The following is a 19,792-nucleotide window of genomic DNA, read 5'->3' on the forward strand; positions in this document are numbered from 1 at the left end:
CCTGCGCACAGCAACGAAGACCCAACACAGCCATAAATAAATAAATAAATAAATAAATAAAGTTATGACAGAGCATAATGTTTTATGGTAGTTATATACGAGGAGTATGAAAGCAATATTAAGATAGAGGTCAGAGAATGCCTCAGAAAAGGTGATGCCTGAGTTGAGAGGAGTTAAGAAGACAGTCTGGGGGGCTTCCCTGGTGGCGCAGTGGTTGAGAGTCCACCTGCCAATGCAGGGGACACGGGTTCGTGCCCCGGTCCGGGAGGATCCCACATGCCGCGGAGCAGCTGAGCCCGTGAGCCATGGCCGCTGCGCCTGCGCGTCCGGAGCCTGTGCTCCGCAGCGGGAGAGGCCACAACAGTGAGAGGCCCGAGTACCACAAAAAAAATAATAATAAATAAAAATTAAAAAATAAAGGCCCTTGTCCCCAGGCCCAGCTCTCACCTTTAAAAACAAAACAAAACAAAACAAAACAAAACAAAACAAAAAACATGCACACCGTATTTATAAGAAATAACAGTCTTAGAATCTTTTCAAGAATCTTTTCAATGCCTGGGCATAAAAAGCACTATTGTTAATAATGGTTAACATAATAAGTAATTTTAAAATATTAGTTTTTTCTTTTCTTTCCATGTCTCCTTGGGGGACAAGGAAAGGACAAACGAGGAGCAGGAACAACTAAAATATGTAACCAGATTCAGTATCCCTGCAACAGTTACTGAGCCTTGTGGAACACACACTGGGGGAGCAGACAGTTCCTGCTCTAGCACAGAGGGGCTGATCTGCCATTGCAGTACAAAAGCAGACATAAACAGTATGTAAATGAATGGGAGTGACCTAATTTCTCAGTTTAGTAACCCCTGATCTAGAAGTACAGAAGGTCTTTAAAAGAATTGATGGCATGGGCTTCCCTGGTGCAGTGGTTAAGAATCTGCCTGCCAATGCAGTGGACACGGGTTCAAGCCCTGGTCCAGGAAGATACCACATACCATGAAGCAATTAAGCCCGTGCGCCACAACTACTGAGCCTGCGCTCTAGAGCCCCCGAGCCACAGCTACTGAGCCCGTGCACACCTAGAGCCCGCGCTCTGCACCAAGAGAAGCTACCACAATGAGAAGCCTGCGCTTGCTGCAACTAGAGAAAAGCCCGCGCACAGCAACAAAGTCCCAATGCAGCCAAAAATAAAATAAATAAAAATTTTAAAAATTATTAAATAAATGTTAAAAGAAAAAAAATGATGGCAAAGTACCATGGGAGCCTGTAATAGAGGATTCCAACCTGGTTTTGAGAAAGTGACTTTAAAGAAAGACCTTAAATAGTGAGGCAGAATTAACTAAGTGGAGGAGCTGGTATCTTTGGAGATGGTTCAAGAAGTGGTGTTGCTGGAGAAAAGTGCTCCCAGCGCAAGGCCCAGAATATGCTGTAGCAGGAACAGTGAGGGTCAGTTTGGCTGGAGAGAGGGTTCATGATGAGTTGGAGGTGAGGCCACAAGGATCTTGATAGGACAACTTAAGGATTTTGGATTCTATCTGCAAGGGCTGGGAAGCCCTACAGGGTTTTCAACCAAGAACTGACTTAGTAATTTACTTGTTAATTAAATAAATATTTATTTAATGAGTGCCTACTACATGCCAGGCACATACAAGACAAACTCCCTGCCCCTAGGATCCCTGTATTCTGTAGTCTACCAGGAGATAAACCACAAACAAATAAAATAAAGCTTGCTGTAAGTGCTAGGAAGGAAGTAAACACCCTCACCTTTGAGAGGGTTAGTTTAGGCCAAGAGAACAAGAATGGGCAGGCTGTGGTATGCAGAGCCAGGGGAGGAGGTTCTTGGCTGAAAAGGTGGGCATGCACTTGGGATATCGTAGGCAACTTCCTATGGCCAGTGTGACCAAAGAATGGTGAAGGCAGCAGAATGCGAGAGGGAGAAGGGGCCTGCTCTAGTCAGGCTGCGAAGGCCACGGAAAGCCACTGGAAAAGGAAATGACATGATCTGACCTGACCTGATCCTGCTAATGTGGAAAATGGACTGGGAGGGGTTCTGCGTGGAAGCAGAGAAAACTGAAGATACTATTGTGGTAGCTTGGGCAAAAGATGCTGGTGGTTTCGAACAGGGTAGCAGCAGTAGAGATGGAGAATAGAAGAGAGATTTGAAATATATTTTGGAGGTAGAAATGACAGGACTTAATGAAAGACCTGGCAGGGGGGGCTGGATATTAAAAAAGAATCCAAGATGATTTTCAGAGGTCTGGGTTTGGTAAGCATGTGGATGAGAGTACCACTTAGTAATGTAGGGAAGAACAGGTTTGGGATGATGGGAAAAACTAAAATTTTCTTTTTCTTATGTCAGGTTTGGGATGTCCAAGAGACATCCAAATGGAGCTGTTAAATAGGCATTTTATGTGATTCTTAAACATAGAGGAGAGAAGGCTGGGCTAGAGATTTAAACTCGGGAGTTGCCAACTTTCAGATGGTTATTAAAGCCACAGGACTGGGTCATCTGAAGGAAGCATGCCAAAAACCCAGGATTAAACTCTGAAGGAAATTCAACTGTAAGATGTGACTGCACCACTTCCTGGTGTGATTAATCCCAGGATGAGATTTAAACCTCTTCGGGAGTAGCAATACCATGCTAATCTGAGCTAGTAGCCACCCAAACCAACTAAATAAGCTTTCAGATGTTTCAGACTTGTACTGGCTGGAGGAACACAAGTCATGCAAAAAGGCTCTAAATTCACAGTTGATGGGGGAGCAATCATACTTCTGTCATCAATACATAAGACTTAAAAATCAGTAACTTTCATATAAACAGTTAAACTAAAAAAGATCGAACTAAGCTGTTTTTGTCCCAAGAAATCAAATTCAAAATTCTTTACACTCTCCATGTTAATAACAGCAGTGTAGCTTAATACTCCCTGGCTACTTCTGATATTACAGTGAAGTATTTTAAGAGAGCTGAGGCCTCCTCTAACGGAAAAATAAGTATCAGTACTTGTAACAAACACGGAAAATGAACCGCTACAGCTGGTTCAAGGGAGTCCCTGGAGAGGAAGACAGAAACTGGAAGAAAATAGAGTTTTTGTGTTAATAGCCCATTCAGATGTGTGTGGTAAGCGTTTGACGAATGTAGCCATCTACAAAAAGTTCTAATTACATTATTCAACAATATGGAAAAAGATGGAATTTGGCATCGCCCTCTAGCATGATGGCCAAGTTGCTGGAAGCTCCGTAGGTTTCACATCCCCAGGACAAACAATTCGATCACCTGATCCTGACTCGGAAGCCCCAGGTCCCTTCCATTCCAAACCCTATCGCGCGGCCCAGTTTTCAGAAGCTGCGAGAGAAGGACGGCATCCCAGGAAGCCTATTGACACAACAGGCCACCCAATTCATGGGTGATGGGTGGCAGACGGTTGGGAAAAGCCTTGAGACTCTGAGCAACTACCCCGCTTTCTTCCTCCTTCTCTCTCATAGAGCAGGGCAGGCCGGAGGCCCCCTTCTTCCCGCATACGGCTCCCCAGTGCCTCGTCCCTTACGGGACCAGGCCCTAGGAGCCTGGCTCCCCACCTGACCCATTCGAGGAACACGCTTTCCAGTCCAAACTTTACCTGCCTGAGGCCCGCCGCTTCTCCAGTGGGCTAAGCCCCCACCGAGGAAAATGGAGTCCTCGAACCGAGACTGGGAAAAGATAGTACGAACCCACCGCACTGTCCCTCCGCCGCCACCACCGCCGCCGCTGCTGCGTCAACGTACTACGTCACTTCCGGCCCCCTGTCACTGGGAGTGGGCCGACCAGTTCTTGCTCTCTTCTCCCAACTGGGTCTCCGGGCTTCGCCGGGGGCGGGGGTGGGGAGGGAGGGATGAGGGTAGCTGGGCTGGTCTGGCCGAAGCAGTTCAGAAAGGCAACTGTCACAGGGCCCCCGGAACAGAATAAGCTGAATGAGGAGGTCGGAAGCAACCAGACCTAGCCTGTTCCTCAGGCCGCTCTAGCCAAAGGAACCATAAAGACCAGACCAGAGCTCCTCTTCGTCCTCTCTTTGGTTCCACCCGCGGCTTCCGGTTCCGGGGAGGGGCCGAGTTTTCTTCGAAGATTAGGAGCTCCGAGCTACAGACGGGATGGCTGTGGTGTCGCTGCTGTTGTTCGGGGGTTTGTGGAGTGCTGTGGGATCGTCCAATCTGGCTGTCGTTACATGCGGTTCTGTGGTGAAGCTGCTCAATACGCGCCACAACGTACGACTGCACTCACACGACGTGCGCTACGGGTCAGGTACGGCCACCCGGGTTCGGGTGGGCTGGGAAGGCCTGGTAGGCTCCGGACGGGGCGGGGCCTAGAGAGAGCTAGGAGGGGTGTGGTCTGGGAAGGTTAGGGGAGCCCGGGGGAGGTTCCTGAGGTCTGGAGGCGGAGAGTCCGAGAGTTGAGTGGTCCTTAAGCATCTTAATCGTAATCTTAGTTTCTATGTGGTGAGCTTCGTGCCAGGCACATTACGTATTTGCTTTTTAAGACTTACAACATTCCTACGACGTATAGACTATTATCCTCATTTTACAGGTGGGGAAACAGACTCAAATAAATCGCATACTCAAAGCCTTGGCAGCTAGTGAATGACAGTGATGGGGTGCGATCCACATCTGTCCAAGGTCAAAGTCTGCTTTCAGTTACTGCAGGCTGGTACTCTCAGTGCAGGAGAGACAGACATGTAGAAAATTACAGTGAGTGCTGTTATTTTTTAAGTCTACCAAGACCTCATTCTTTGATTATGACTCTCTGTTCTAGCTTTTTTCCATCTTACGCTTGCTCTTCAGCTCTTTTCCTTTGGCCTCTTCTCACTCAGACCATATCCTTTTTGTAAAGAAGAACTGAAGCACTCACTGGAATTGGAGAGGAAACTGTTTAGAGGGCTTTTTAACGTATGAAACTAAAATGCTTAGCTTGTGGGTTCACTTATAATTCAGCAATTATTTGTGGATTCATTCATTCAGTATAGATTTAAGAAATTTATTGTGTGTCTAATATTGTTCTAGATACAGGAAATACAGTAGCGAGCCAGTGAGCAAGTTACAAGAAAATGAAAACAGACAGAAAGGAGAGGAAGAAAGTTCAGGTAGTGAGATGTGAGAGACATCTAAGATGACTGCTATATTTCTATCTTAGATAACTGATGATGCTATTAGCTAAGAAAGGAAGGAGTTCTCTTAGATGGAGACTGGTCTGTGGTTTATGATACCCAAAACCTGTCTGGCCAGGTAGACTAGGAGAGGAACTGAATTGTCATTGTTGGGACATCTTAATAATCCTAGTGGTGGTCTTCCCTGGTGGCGCAGTGGTTAAGAATCCGCCTGCCAATGCAGGGGACACGGGTTCGAGCCCTGGTCCGGGAAGATCCCACATGCTGTGGAGCAACTAAGCCCGTGCACCACAACTCCTGAGCCTGAACTCTAGAGCCCGTGAACCACTACTGCTGAGCCCACGTGTCACAACTACTGAAGCCCACGCGCCTAGAGCCTGTGCTCTGCAACAAGAGAAGCCACTGCAATGAGAATCCCGCACACCGCAACGAAGAGTAGTCCCCACTCGCTGCAACTAGAGAAAGCCCACGTGCAGCAACGATGACCCAATGCATCCAAAAATAAATATAGTAAAATAATCCTAGTGGCCATTCAGTGAATGCCTACTATGTGTCAGGGTATTGTATTTTAATTTGATCTAGTTTCCTATTTTGGATCTACTGAATCAGAATGTGGGTGGAGAGAGGCTGCCAGTAGGAATCTATAGGTTTAAAAAGCTCTTCAGGTGCTTCTGATGGGCATCCAGATTTGAGAACCAGGTTCAGTCTGGAGCTCAGAAGGGAGATCTGTGCTGAGCCTGAGTTACGGAGTTAAGTACAACATCATTGTCTGGGTGGTGGTTGAAGATGTGGGGAGAGCAATGCCCAGGATGAACTGTGGTTTGCAATCTGGTGTCAATTTGAATCACTTGAAAAACTTGTTGAAGCACCTGTAAATACTTTTGTCTTGATCCCCAACCAGTATTTAAGAATGTATAAGGGCCAGGGATGGAACTCTGGGTAATGCTAAAGTTTAAGAATGGGAAAGGAAGTGAAGAGTTGAATAGAAAGTGAAAAGTAGGAGACAGAAAGTGTAGACCATGATTTAGTGAGGCATGGAAGTGAGGACCAAGAGAACTGTAAGGCAGTAACCAGAAGTGAGGAGGGAGGGTTGGTTAGCCTTTTTTAAAAAAAGATATAACAAAATCATTGAGTTGAGTAGAAGAAGCAAGAGAGAGAAATTGGTAGTTTAGTCATAGACATTCACCCAGATAACTGGTACAACGCAGTTATGTTAAGTGGTAAAAGGGAAGTGTCATCAAAAGTTTGTGGTCAGGGAGGGCCAGGGGACTGAAGGGAAAGCTAGGAGGAATAGGCAAGAGTGACTGAGGAAAGTGTCTGGGAAATACGGAGTGCCTTCAAAGAATTGAGTAGTGAATGAAGCCTAGGGTAGAGAATATCCCTTGAGTTTATATGAGTGGCCTGTTTGGGGGAACGTAACAGAAAATAAAGCTTTGTGGGAGGCCAGGTGGTAGAGTGGTTAAGAGTGTGAGTTCTAGAGTTGGCCCACTTAGGTTCAAACCCTGTATTGTCTCTTAAGATTATGTGATCTTGGGCATATTATTCAGCCTTTTTAACACTCCAGTGTAAAATGGGGGTAATAATAATAACTACCTCAGAGAGTAGATGAATGTATCAATTAAGAATATTCAAGGGCTTCCCTGGTGGCGCAGTGGTTGAGAGTCCGCCTGCCGATTTAGGGGACACGGGTTCGTGCCCCGGTCTGGGAAGATCCCACATGCCGCAGAGTGGCTAGGCCCGTGAGCCATGGCCTCTGAGCCTGCGCGTCCAGAGCCTGCGCTCCGCGACGAGAGGCCATAACAGTGAGAGGCCCGCGAACCAACCACAAAACAAACAAACAAACAAAAAGGATATTCAAGTAAAAAGCCTGGGTTTGTATCTGATACCCAATAATTGCTCAAGTACATGTTAGCTGGTTAGCAATTATTATTTGTATATTTCCACTTTTTTTCAAGCCTGTAGTTACATGTTTAACCTAGTACCTTTTTTTTTTTTAACCTAGTAGCTTTTAACCTGCAAAATCGCACCATTTGTAAGGAGTATGAACCAAATTTAGATGACTTAAGAATACTTTTGTGGGACTTCCCTGGTGGTGCAGTGGTTAAGAATCCGCCTGCCAGTGCAGGGGACACGGGTTCAAGCCCTGGTCCGGGAAGATCCTGCATGCCACGGAGCAACTAAGCCCATGTGCCACAGCTACTGAAGCCTGTGTACCTAGAGCTTGTGCTCCGTAACAAGAGAAGCCACCGCAGCGAGAAGCCTGCGTACTGCAACGAAGAGTAGCCCCAGCTCGCCACAACTAGAGAAAGCCCTTGCACAGCAACAAAGACCCAATGCAGCCAAATAAATAAATAAAATTTTTAAAAAGTGTTGAAATTGTAAATTTAAAGAAGAAAACTTTTGTAATATGTTGGATATATCACTTACAGGAATTGGAGATCTGTAATGGCTTGTTGGATTAAAGTTGACGCAAAAACCGGTCTCATTTTATTTTTAATTAATTAATTAGTTTTGGCTGCATTGGGTCTTCGTTGCTGTGCGTGGGCTTTCTCTAGTTGCGGTGTGCAGGTTTCTCCTTGCGGTGGCTTCTCTTGTTGTGGAGCATGGGCTCTAGGTGCGTGGGCTTCAGTAGTTGTGGCACGCAGGCTCAGTAGTTGTGGCTCGTGGGCTCTAGAGCGCAGGCTCCGTAGCTGTGGTGCACGGGCTTAGTTGCTCCACAGCATGTGGGATCTTCCCGGACTTTCCCGGACCAGGGCTCAAACCCGTGTCCCCTGCATTGGCAGGTGGATTGGATTCTGAACCACTGTGCTACCAGGGAAGCCCTGATGTGGTACACTCTTAAACATAGTTTATCATATAATAACTAATACTATATAAATACATTTAGTGTTTTTCATATATATTTTAATGTCATAGAAGAAAAAAAATATGAAGCATGGGGTTTCTTTCCCAGCCCGCCAAACCTATTTTATGACACACGGCACATTATTAGCCATAGGAAAGAGAGGGGTCAGGTTGAGCTCACCCTCTTTTCTTTTTCTTTTTCCTTTTTTTTTTGACTGCAGGTAGTGGGCAGCAGTCAGTGACAGGTGTAACTTCTGTGGATGACAGCAATAGTTACTGGAGGATACGGGGGAAGACGGCCACAGTGTGTGAAAGGGGAACCCCCATCAGATGTGGTCAGCCCATCCGGCTGACACATGTCAACACTGGCCGAAACCTCCATAGTCACCACTTCACCTCACCTCTTTCTGGAAACCAGGTGAGGTGGCATCCTGTGGGTCATTGCTGCTCATTACTCAGTTGAGTTGTTTGATATCTTGGTTCTTATCCCTTTCTCTTCCAGGTATAGATCTTCTCTTTTGTGCAGACCTGAAGAATTGCCTCTGTCTCATAAGTGTGAAGGAAGTTGTTTCTGGTCAAAATGGAGACTCTAGGGCTTCCCTGGTGGTGCAGTGGTTGAGAGTCCGCCTGCTAATGCAGGGGACACGAGTTTGTGCCCCGGTCTAGGAGGATCCCGCATGCCGCGGAGCGGCTGGGCCTGTGAGCCATGACCACTGAGCCTGCGCGTCCAGGGCCTGTGCTCCGCAACGAGAGAGGCCACAACAGTGAGCGGCCCGCGTACTGCCAAAAAATGGAGACTCTACATTTAGATCAAATCAAGAAATGAGGAAAGAGAGAATAGGTATATGTTAGTGTACCATAAGTTATCTTGATAAATCTTGCAATAAAGAAACCCAGTATTTTCCAAATTTGCGATAAAAATTATTATTTTTCAATGATGCCAACTAACCACATTAGGAAAATGAATTAGGTATTGTGCCATTTTTTTTAAGCCTTGAACTTCTGAAGGATGTGGATCCCTTAATGACTGTTTCCCTCCCACTCCTCCTCTGTACATATTTTTCCCTATTAACATCTTAACATTAGTATGGTAAATTTGCTACAGTTAATAAAGCAATACTGATACGTTGTTATCAACTAAAGACTATAGTTCATTCTGATTTCCTTAGTTTTTACCTACTGTCTTTTTTCTGTTCCAGGATCCCATCCACATTACATTTAGTTGTCTCCTTAGACTCCCCTTGGCTGTGACAGTTTCTCAGATTCTACTTGTTTTTGTTGACCTTGATAGTTTATTTTTTATAAATTTATCTATTCATTTTTGGCTGCGTTGGGTCTTTGTTGCTGCATGCATGCTTTCTCTAGTTGCTGTGAGTAGGGGCTATTCTTCGTTGTGGTGTGCAGGCTGCTCATTGCAGTGGCTTCTCTTGTTGTGGAGCACGGGCTGTAGGTGCATAGGCTTTAGTAGTTGTGGCACACAGGCTCAGTAGTTGTGGCTTGCGGGCTCTAGAGCACAGACTTAGTAGTTGTGGTGCACAGCTTAGTTGCTCTGCCCCACGTTGGATCTTCCTGGACCAGGGCTTGAAGCCATGTCCCCTACATTGGCAGGCGGATTCCTAACCACTATGCCACCAGGGAAGTCCTGACCTTGATAGATTTGAGGAGTGCTAGTCAGGTATATTATAGGGTGCTCCTCTGTTGGAATTTGTCTGATCTTTTTCTTATGATTAGACTGGATTTATAAAGGTTTTGGGGAAGAAGACCACAGAGGTAAAGTGTCATTTTCATCCCATCTATCAAGGGTACATAGTATCTTACGATTGTTGATATTGATTACTTGGCTGAAGTAGTGTTTTTCAGGTTTCTCTTGTAAAGTTATTCTTTTCATTTTTTTCCCTTTACATACTGTGCTCTTCGGAAGAAGTCACTGTGCACAGCTCATACTTGAGTTGGGAGTTATGCTCCTCTTCCTTTAGGGTAGAATAGTTAAATAATTTATTTGGAATTCTTCTGCATGGAAGATTTGTCTTTTCTCTATTTATTAAGTCATTTATTTTCATTGGTATGGACTCCTGGATATTTATTTTATACTTTGAGTTATAATCCAATACCACAGTCTTCATTATGTTGCTCACATTTTTCCAACTTTGGCTGTTGGGAGCCCTTTCAGTTGTCTTCTGTGTCCATTTGACCTGCTCCCATCATTGTGTATGTGTGTGGCTATGTTTTAACATTTCCTTACTTTCTGGCAGTAAAAGATATTCCAGGCTCATCTTGTATATTTCTTGCCCCAATCCTAGAATCACCTATTTCCCTATGGAGTCCTGCTTCCTTTTATTGGAAAAGGGTATTCTTAAACCAAGATCTAGGCCTTTCATGAGCTTTTTGCTAGGGGGTTTTGTTTCTTTTAGGCCCTCTCACCTGACAGAGTAAGGAAATATATGTATGTACGTGTATATACTCATATTTATTGTAAGTGTTCACATATGTAACCATCTATATCTATATTAAGTTAAACATGAGTTCTTACTGATGCCTCCAATTCTAATCCATTGCCACATAGACCATTTTAGCCTCCTCCCTTTGCTTATTTGTAAATTCCCACTCTAACAGTAAGACACTGGGCTGCTAACAGTGTCATCCATTTACTTGTTCAGTTCCAGTATACAAGTATAGTAGTAGAATTGTTAATTATGTGCAGTTTCTTCTACCTTTAATCTTACAGACTTTATTTCCAAATGACTGATTTTTATCATCTAAAATTTTATAGCTCTTAGTGTATATTTAAATTATATGTGTCTGGTAGTGGTCATTTTGTAATGTATAGAAATATTGAGTCACTGTGTTGTGCACCTGGAACTAACATAGTGTTGTAGGTCAATTATACTTCAATTAAAAAAAAATTATGTATGCCTGAAATAATCAGCTACTTTTAAAATTGTGATAGAAACTGAATTTTTGGCCTTATGGGGAATGGGATTAGAATATGAGTGGAAGATAGAGTCTGCTATACTCTGCTTAATTAATATTTATTATTTTATTTAATTCTCACAATTATTTTGTAAGGTATTATTGTCATCATTTTATAGAGGAGAAAATGAAAACCCAAAGGAGTTACACAGGAAGGGACAAAGCTGACATTCAAGGTTTGCCTGTTTCCAGAGCCCATCCCCTTTCCAATTTGTGTTTCTCACCACGTCACTTAATGTCTAGTTAAGGGGATGAAGCAGGAATATTTAAAGCAAAATAACAAGAGGTAAAGTATTTTAAGACTATAATAGAAAATATAAGGCAAATAGAGGAATATTTGCAAAGTAAACGTTTGGACCATAATCTTATGGCAAGTGATTTCATGTCCTTGGTGTCTTTATCTTTTTTCCAGTTTTATTTTATTTTATTTATTTTTAAACAACACTGGAAAGCCTCTTATTTATCACTTTTGGATAGTCTTAGTTTTCTTTCTATTGCCTCCCTCCCGTTTTCAAGCCTATGTGTCAGCCATACTAATGTCGCTACCTATCTGTGTCTTCCAGGAAGTGAGTGCTTTTGGTGAGGAAGGTGAAGGCGATTATCTGGATGACTGGACAGTGCTCTGTAATGGGCCCTACTGGGTGAGGGATGGTGAGGTGCGGTTCAAGCATTCTTCCACTGAGGTTCTGCTGTCTGTCACAGGAGAACAATATGGTCGACCTATCAGTGGGCAAAAAGAGGTGCATGGCATGGCTCAGCCAAGCCAGAACAATTACTGGAAAGCCATGGAAGGCATCTTCATGAAGCCCAGTGAGTTGTTGAAGGCAGAAGGCCACCACACAGAGCTATGAGTCTGGAGGCTGTGAGTCACTGTCACCAGTGTTCATAGACATCTGCTGCTCCTTCACCCTTTGGATCCCTGCCACAGGTGACCATGTCACCACTGAGATGAAGATGCATGATAGGAAACAGTGGATGTGTTTGGAAGCCTCAGCCCTTCACACTTGAATTGGTTGTTCTGCCAGACTTGGGTCATTTATTTCTGAGTACAAGACTTGTTGGTGAAGGAGCAGATGCTTTTTATTCATATTAATAAAACAAAAACTGAGGGAGGCATCCCTCCTAGCTGGGAAATTTTTATTCCTCAGAATCTTGGCATCATGGATTATTAATGTGTGTGACTTTTCTCCCACTTTCTTTCTCCAGAAAGATAAAAAAAATTTTCACTGTTAGTCACTGTATTGTCATTTATTAGGCATGCTATTTCATAATCTGATTAATCCTTGAGTCCTAAGAGTCATTGCTAGCACTCTTTTGAGATGATGGGAACCTTTGGTGTGGGCCCTTTGAAAGCCTTACTTTCATCCCACTTTTTCTATCTTTACTTTCACTTCTCCCTCAGCACCTCATCTTTATTAGATTTTTGACTAATTATGGCTATAGACCGTTAATAAATAGCCAATAAAATGTTTTACTTTGGATATGTTACTGTACTTGAGAAAAAATGGTAGGGGTGGAAAGTGGAACCAACATTTATTTACTGCTTGCTAAATACTAGGCACCATATTATAGATCTTACCTCATTTAATCTTCACAGATATGTTACCGGGTATATACTACGATTTTACCAACACAGAACTGAAAAGCTGAGTAACCACCCGAATTCTTAAAGCTAGTAAATAATTTGAAGACAGGAATCCATCTTTTTACTGCAGTACAACTGTGTTTAGTTCTTGGGAGATAACTATACTTTTTGGACAAATGTAGGTATCTTTCTCTGAAAAGGGGATTAGAAAGCTTTTGTCCTCTACTCACCTCACTTCTTCCTTTCCTCTGCTTGGCAGTTCCAGGAAGTTTGCTTCTCTGTCCTTCAAGGATGGTAGTGGTGAACAGAAGTGTCTGCCATCTGCTGGAATTTCAATGATGAGCGGGCCTTTTTATTTTTAGAAACTTCTGGATTTTTTCCTTACTTGCTTTAGGGAGTTAATGTTGAACATTTGGGGGTACGAATTCTGTGCCAGACGTGACCTGCAACATTAAAAGATTTGATGTCTTTTACAAGGGCTTGTCTCAGTAAGCTGAGACCAGGAACTAGTCGATCTCCATCCCTGCCCTCTTCCCTCTTTTTCCACTTTAGTTGCATTGCTCCCTTGAAAGCTCTCCAGAAAGAAGTAGACAAATGATAAAAATCAACATTTCATGCCATTGAGATAGTTGGGAGTAGGGTTGTAACAGTCTGGGGAGAAAGAAAGGAAGTGATAGAAACAGCTGAGTAAAGGGATCAGCTTTCACAACATGAATGAGAGTAGGGAGTTGTGTTGTAAGTACCCCTTTGTGGCTTGGTCAGAGTTTTTACTCAGTTGTTGGGCCTTCTCTGAAGGTACACAGACAGAACATACCTTGAGGCTGCAGATTACAAGGTGGATGGTGGAACTATAGCGCCGGAGAGATAAGTACGAACTTGAAAAAAACAGTGGTGGAGCCCTTGGGAAGATGTGAAATGACCAATAAGAGGATTAGATGAGGAAGGAAACCAGTTGGAGGGGTAAAAGCAAGTTTGGGTAACCTAGGTGAAAGTTGAAATGGTGCTTTATCTGAAGAAGTGAAAAAAGTCTCCAAGAGAAATCCTGAAGGATGTTTATGGAGATTAGGATGTCAGAGCAAAGGGATATGAAGTACTTATTTTGAAATAAGTATGTCAAAGAATCTGAAGCTGAAGAATTTTTTTAGTTTGTACTGTATTAACATCACTATACTAGAGTTGGAAGGAATCTTTGTCCAATGACTTCACAGAGAAGGAAATAGGCAAAATAAAGTTGGCCCTGAATTCTCTATTTCATATAATTATGTTTGCTTCCTAGATAAACTGTTGCTAAAGAGCAAGAACAATATTCTTTACTTCTGTAATACCCCCTGGCCCAGTGCCTGGAGTTTGCTATTCACAGTAGAAACTGAAAACTGCAATGAAGGGTCCAGAATGGTGCAACTCATTCCTCTGTGGATGGAATGAGGTGGGATTTTTTGAGGCCTTTTAATTACCGCTTGGTTTCCTCCTTAATGATGTTCAGACAAGACTCGAATAAGACAGGATAACTACTTCGTATGACCCGAGTATAACTTCCGCAGTAGCCTCAGCATGAGCCCTAGGTGGCCAAGCAGACTATAACTACTCCAGGAAACTGCTTTGAAAGTGGAACTCTCCGTGGCCCAAACGACCCGGCCAAGTCCAATGCCAGCCAGGGAGCAGGCTCAGACCCAGGCCACTGGCAAACCACTGGCTCCCCTTTTCCGGGTCCCAAAGGGTGCGCCCGGGGGCGGGGCCTGTTTGTCAGTCCGTTTGAGGGCCGCTCCCCCTCGCTTTCCTTCTGAAGCCACTCCTTCACTTCGCGCACGCAGCCGGTCGGCCCCGCTGGATCGCGGGCGCCGGGCGGGGCGCGGCAGGGAGACAGCTGGCTGGCTGGCTGGCTGTGGGGGGGCGGGGCGCACGCGCGCCAACGCTTCCTCGCCCAGCGCCATCCCTGCGCGTGCTGCCGGTCGGCCCGCGGCGGCGCAGCTCGGAGCCGGCGGGGCGGGAGGGGGGGCGCCCCGGCAGGGCGGGGGCCGGAGCCAGGCCGGGCCGGGGCCGGAATGCCCCTGTTCTTCTCTGCGCTGTTGGCCTTGATGTTTGTTGCGCTCAGCGCCCTCTTCTTAGGCCGGTGAGGGGATCCCGGCTACGGCGTGTATGGGGGGGTGGCGGGAAGGGAGACCGAGGAGTGGGCGCGCGCTGGAAAGAGGCGCGCGGGACGGGGAGGGGTCTTGGGGGAGGTGGGCGGGCAGCGGAGGGGGAGGGGCCGAGGAGGGGGCGCGCAACGCGGGGAGGGGTCGAGCGGGGGCAAACGTCGGGAGCTGGCGCGGAGGAACCGAGAGTTCGGGGAGACTGAGCAAGCGGGCGAGGCCTGAGAAGATGCTGAGATTGGGGAGCGGATAGGGGTGTGAATGAGGAGGGGGCCCGGCTGGCTGGTTTTTCTTTCCCCATCCACATGCCCCTGAACGTCCCCTTCCCTGAGTGCGAAGGGCGCCTGCAGCCTCGCCCTGGGGAGCCGGAACAGGTTTTGGCTGCCCAGGGAGAGCGGCATTTGAGCCGGCCGGGTGTGAGCCCGCACTGCCTTCTCGCAGACACCTGTCTGGAGGGCGGAGAAGGAGACCTTTTGCGGGTAATGTGATGGCACATCTGGCACGGATGCCTGTACTTCGACTCCTGTTGGGGCCTTTTCTCGCTATCTCTGGGGTTCATGAGGATTTGAGGGGTTGCTTTCTTTTGTCTCCAACTTAAAAGGTGGAGTTTAGTTCGTCTTATTTCCTCTGGGTGGAGGGGACACTGGGGCTAGGGTCCTGATCAGCGTGGCTGAATGTATGTGACGGAGTGGTGTTTTAGGAGACAGGAGGGTTGCCAAGAAGATCCACCTCCAGTTCATGTCCCTTTGCAAGGCCTTCTAGGACCCGCAGGGGGTGAGGGAGGCAATAATTGGGAGAGGGTCCTATGAACTCACAAGGATTTTTCTGCAGGTGGCTTGTGGTCCGGTTGGCCACCAAGTGGTGTCAGCGGAAGCTGCAGGCAGAACTAAAGATTGGCTCCCTTTTTTGGATTCAAAATGTCAGTCTTAAGTTTCAGCAGCACCAGCAAACAGTGGTGAGTCCTAGGAAACTTCCTGGGAACGTATGTGGGGTTGATCCAACTGAATTTCAACTTTTAATTTCCTTTTAAAAAATATTCTGGTGGCTTTCCTAGTTAACCCCGGCCTTGCCATTCCTTTGCCAAGATGATTTTAGAGCTAGTTTGGGAACACCGGAATTGATGCAAGTTGTTCTTTTATAAATACTTATAAGGCATAGGGTGTCCAGGGCATGTAAGAAAGATACAGAAGTAAAGCACAGAACAAAGATAACAGAAAGTAAAAGAGCTTACTGTTCTAATGTAAGAGGGGAAACAGGGCAACATATCCATAAAAGAGAAATACTAAAGAAGTTCAGTCAATGTCATTAGAGGAACAAGATATAGTGCTGAGGAGAGAAGCTGGTGGAAATGGGATGGAGAATATTTAGTGGAAGGGCTATAGCACTTCCTCCTCTTCTTAGACCCCTTCCTGTCTTGTCAAGCTGCTCTTGGCTTGCCTAGCAGCTAGTGTACAAAGCTTCTTCCCACACTGTTTTAGGAAATTGATAGCGTGTGGATTTCCAGCAAACTCCTTAGCCATGATCTGCCGTGAGTACCCTATCACCTCACTCTCCTCCTGGGGAATATTTTGGGATTGCGGTTTGCAGAATGAGATTCTTTTACAGAGGCCTCACAGCCCAAGGAGGGAAGTGGGTTCTTGCTGATGTCTCTGGGTTAGCCTTGAAGCTATTGTTCTCTGGGACAGATATTGATAACTACTATGAGACTATCTTCCATGATTTGAGCTACATTTTTAGGGAGGATGGGAAAGTGAATGTGAGGGAGGAGAAGAGACTGCTATGGATGGGATGGACCTGATGGCAGTGAGATTTCTCTCTTGGGCAGACACTATGTGGCCTTGTGCTTTGGCGAAGTACGTATCAGAACAGACCTACAGAAGGTTTCTGGCCTGTTTGCTCCGTTCTCCCAGAGTACTGGGGTGCACCAAAAAGAGCTGTCCTTCAGCCCATCCTTATTGAAGATCTTCTGCCAGGTGAGACTACTTTCCCACTTTCCTGGACTGAAGTAGGAATGGCTGGCTGTGGAGTCATGGGTGGATTTTTTTTTTACTGTATTTGAGGCGTAATACTAGACGCTGCCTCTTATTCTTTTTCCACTGGAAAGGAAGGGCGTTGCCTTGATGTTAATTGTCGTTCATTTTTGCATCTTCTTTTCAGCTATTCTCCATTCATGTAGATTCTATAAACATCATGGTTCTCAAGGTGGCTACTTCTGAATCCTTGTGGCATATTCAGATCAGAGATAGCAGTTTTCTTTTGGATAGTGATGGGAAGAGGTAAGCACTGGGTAGAAGAGTTGCTAGCCCCATTCTTGCCTTATAGTTGTTTTAGGGTGGGTGGATGTCAGGGCTTTCTTATCAAAGTGTCATGTTCTCATTCTGTGTAATTTGAGGAGAGAGTAAGATTAGGCACTTATGCTTGCCTTGTGCCTTCCAGCCAACAAAGCTTGATTGAAGTTAAATGGTGAGGAAAGGGGCCAAGTGCTGTTAATTTTTTTCCTTTCCCAGGCTGAAATGTGAGGTGAGCCTAAGTCAGATCAACAGCAAAGTTCTAAAGAGTGGCCATTTGGTGAGTATGCCATGGTCATTCAGATGCCTTGTTTTCTTCTGGGCATGAGGTATGAAGGAGCTTAGGGCTTACGTTCTAGATTCTGTGTGCTATGGGGTTCCCTCAAGGATGTGTTCCATATCACAGCATTTTGATCCCAAGCTCCCTACACGTTCACACCTTAGAGGAGTATCTTCCCTATAGGAGGACACCTGTCTAGCGGAGCTCTCACTTGCCCTAAAGCTGTGTCTAGAGGTGGGCATCAGAAGCTGGCAGCTGAAGGCGATCACTGTGGATGTGTGGACACTCCATGCTGAATTGCATGAGGGCCTCTTCCATAGTCAGCTGCTGCGCCAGGGCCCAGGCGTGGCATCCAAGCCTGTTCCCTGTTCAGGTAAAGCCCCAGTCAGTGAGCTTCTTTGCTTCCCTGTTCTCGGGTTATTTTGGAAGTATAAAAGAAATAGTGGTCTCACCACTTGTTCAGGAGTGATTTATTAGTTGCCATGGCCTTTGACCCTGGCCTTTGAGGATAGCTAGAGGAAATAGGGCATTTGCTTGTGGTGAGTGAAAGAACTAACATTTAGTGGGTAATTATTAAGAATTAGACCTGTACTATGTGTTTTGTGTATGTTCCCATACTAACTTAGCATTTCACAAATGAGGAAACTGAAGCCTAGGAAGATTAGATAGGTTACTTGATTCAGATCACCTAGCTAGTCAGTAGTGAAAATGGGGTTTAAATTATTTGGCCCGAAAGTCCATATTCTTTTCATTGTGACAACCTGCTCTCCATACTGTTTTTTAGACTCTGGGGAAGGAAGTACAGCAAGTGCCTGGATCTCTGGGATCTTTGCCTTATGACCTAAGATTGGGTGTTTGCTTAGCCTACTTTATATGGGAGGATTTGGCCAAAGAGGGCACAGCATGTTGGGAGACTTAAGAGTGTTAAGGATTGATGGCTCTTGTCTTATTCATTCATGTTTTCAGAGGTGAAAGAGAACTTGGCTGAGCCAACTCTGCCTGGCCTATACCTCCTTCAGCAGCTGCCAGACCAAATCAAGGTGAAGATGGAGATCACAAGTGTGGTGCTATCCATGAATAGTCAAAAGAGGTGAGATCTCTTCTGACAGAAGTGTGGAGAGTGATAGTTGGAGCTATGTGCTCGGGTCTCCATAACCAGCCTAGTAGCTGCACTGAGCTTGTCTGAGGGGATAAAGGGAGTAAGAATAGCATCCCACGTATTTCTAAGCCAGAGTCTGTTTCTGGTCCAGGCACCTCAGTTGGACACTGAAGCTGCTGCATTTCCTGTACCACCGTGATGAGGATCAGCTGCCCCTTCGAAGCTTCACAGCAAACTCTGATATGGCACAGATGAGCACTGAACTCCTTCTGAAAGGTCCATGGGTGGGGATACTGGTACTGAGAGAGAATGGGAGGACCAGACACACTCTTCCCCAGTGCCCCACTTGGTCTTCTTAATTTAATATCAGTGTAACCGAGGAAGGGGAGGTGGGAACATACTGAAAGAAAATAGTGTTGGTGACCTTCTGTTCATCTCTTTGCCTGCCTCTTACTCTCTCCTAGTCTTACCTCTTGCCCTCCCACTGTTTCCTTCTGATCTGCCCTTTGCCCTTACAGATGGGTTGTTGCTGTCCCAGAGCCGCCAGCGCATTGTCTGCCTCAACTCCCTCAAGGCTAGTGTGCAGGTGTGTTGACCAAGAATCATTCCTTTTCTTCTCTCTCCATGCATCGTCGCATCATGAGCTAATGAAATTAAACCTAAGCCCACAGTTCTGGTGTTCTTCTTTCCAGGTGACCACCATTGACCTTGCAGCCTCCCTGGTTCTGAACACTTGTATTATTCATTACCGGCATCTGGAATTCTCTCATTGGCTGCACATGCTAGCCCTGGAGACCCAAGAGTCTAGTTCATCTGTTCTTAAGCAAACGAAAAAAAGGTCAGTGTAATCTTTTTCAGCCACCATCTTATCAGGTGGATTCTTGGATTTTTTGGTCTCAAGTGGCATCTTGTGTTAAATATGTATTTGATTGTTTGATCTTTTTATTTTTTTGCGGTACGTGGGCCTCTCACTGTTGTGGCCTCTCCCATTGCGGAGCACAGGCTCCAGATGCGCAGGCTTAGCAGCCATGGCTCACGGGCCCAGCTGCTCCGTGGCAGTGGGATCTTCCCAGACCGGGGCATGAACCCATGCCCCCTGCATCGGCAGGCAGACTCTCAACCACTGCGCCACCGGGGAAGCCCTGATCTTTTTATTTTTGGCTGCGTTGGGTCTTTGCTGCGCTTGGGCTTTCTCTAGTTGCGGTGAGCGGGGCCTACTCTTCGTTGTGGTGTGTGGGCTTCTCATTGGCGGTGGCTTCTCTTGTTGCGGAGCACGGGTTCTAGGCGCACGGGCTTCAGTAGTTGTGGTGCGTGGGCTTATTTGCTCCGCGGCATGTAGGATCTTCATGGACCAGGGCTCGAACCCGTGTCCCCTGCATTGGCAGGCGGATTGTTAACCACTGCGCCACCAGGGAAGTCCCTGATTGTTTGAGCTTTTTAAATCTCAGTTTCAGGGCTTCCCTGG

General features: G+C 45.8%; 3 protein-coding genes across 11 annotated transcripts in view; 2 read left to right on the plus strand and 1 right to left on the minus strand.

The window, feature by feature from the left end:
• SUPT6H (SPT6 homolog, histone chaperone and transcription elongation factor) overlaps positions 1-3,765 on the minus strand; it is a 31,400-nt gene extending 27,635 nt beyond the window's left edge. Inside the window, exon 1 of one of the 4 annotated variants that reach the window (XM_059047306.2) lies at positions 3,615-3,765. The gene's annotated coding sequence lies outside the window, so the exon portion shown is untranslated. The remainder of the gene's footprint in view (positions 1-3,614) is intronic. The other 3 variants (XM_059047304.2, XM_067021471.1, XM_067021470.1) reach the window with 3 other exon arrangements.
• Positions 3,764-12,178, plus strand: SDF2 (stromal cell derived factor 2). The gene is made up of 3 exons (XM_059047338.2): positions 3,764-4,273; positions 8,198-8,394; positions 11,510-12,178. The coding sequence occupies exons 1-3, from the start codon at positions 4,123-4,125 to the stop codon at positions 11,795-11,797; spliced, it is 636 nt and encodes a 211-aa protein (XP_058903321.1). The 5' UTR covers positions 3,764-4,122; the 3' UTR covers positions 11,798-12,178.
• A 2,335-nt stretch (positions 12,179-14,513) lies between these two features.
• Positions 14,514-19,792, plus strand: part of BLTP2 (bridge-like lipid transfer protein family member 2) — a 28,930-nt gene continuing 23,651 nt past the window's right edge. For 4 of the 6 annotated variants that reach the window (XR_010838047.1, XM_059047341.2, XM_067020631.1 and 1 more), the window contains exons 1-11: positions 14,514-14,641; positions 15,492-15,615; positions 16,139-16,188; positions 16,486-16,633; positions 16,818-16,936; positions 17,168-17,228; positions 17,412-17,601; positions 18,195-18,318; positions 18,479-18,603; positions 18,846-18,913; positions 19,020-19,165. Coding sequence is in view for 5 of the 6 variants with exons in the window: in XM_059047341.2 (XP_058903324.1) it covers positions 14,574-14,641; positions 15,492-15,615; positions 16,139-16,188; positions 16,486-16,633; positions 16,818-16,936; positions 17,168-17,228; positions 17,412-17,601; positions 18,195-18,318; positions 18,479-18,603; positions 18,846-18,913; positions 19,020-19,165 (1,223 nt within the window). In the remaining variant the exon portion in view is untranslated. Of the gene's footprint in view, positions 14,642-15,092; positions 15,140-15,491; positions 15,616-16,138; positions 16,189-16,485; positions 16,634-16,817; positions 16,937-17,167; positions 17,229-17,411; positions 17,602-18,194; positions 18,319-18,478; positions 18,604-18,845; positions 18,914-19,019; positions 19,166-19,792 lie in introns of those variants that run through there. The other 2 variants (XM_067020632.1, XM_067020634.1) reach the window with 2 other exon arrangements.

This window comes from Kogia breviceps, chromosome 19 (assembly GCF_026419965.1).
Source record: "Kogia breviceps isolate mKogBre1 chromosome 19, mKogBre1 haplotype 1, whole genome shotgun sequence".
NCBI classification, from domain to species: Eukaryota; Metazoa; Chordata; class Mammalia; order Artiodactyla; family Physeteridae; genus Kogia; species Kogia breviceps.

What these genes read in the sequence shown, in the direction of transcription:
- SDF2 (XM_059047338.2), top strand. Translation starts at nt 4,123, where the DNA reads ATGGCTGTGGTGTCGCTGCTGTTGTTCGGGGGTTTGTGGAGTGCTGTG. An exon ending in CGACGTGCGCTACGGGTCAG is followed by an intron (nt 4,274 to 8,197) that starts GTACGGCCACCC and finishes TTTTGACTGCAG; the next exon opens with GTAGTGGGCAGCAGTCAGTG. An exon ending in CACCTCTTTCTGGAAACCAG is followed by an intron (nt 8,395 to 11,509) that starts GTGAGGTGGCAT and finishes TGTGTCTTCCAG; the next exon opens with GAAGTGAGTGCTTTTGGTGA.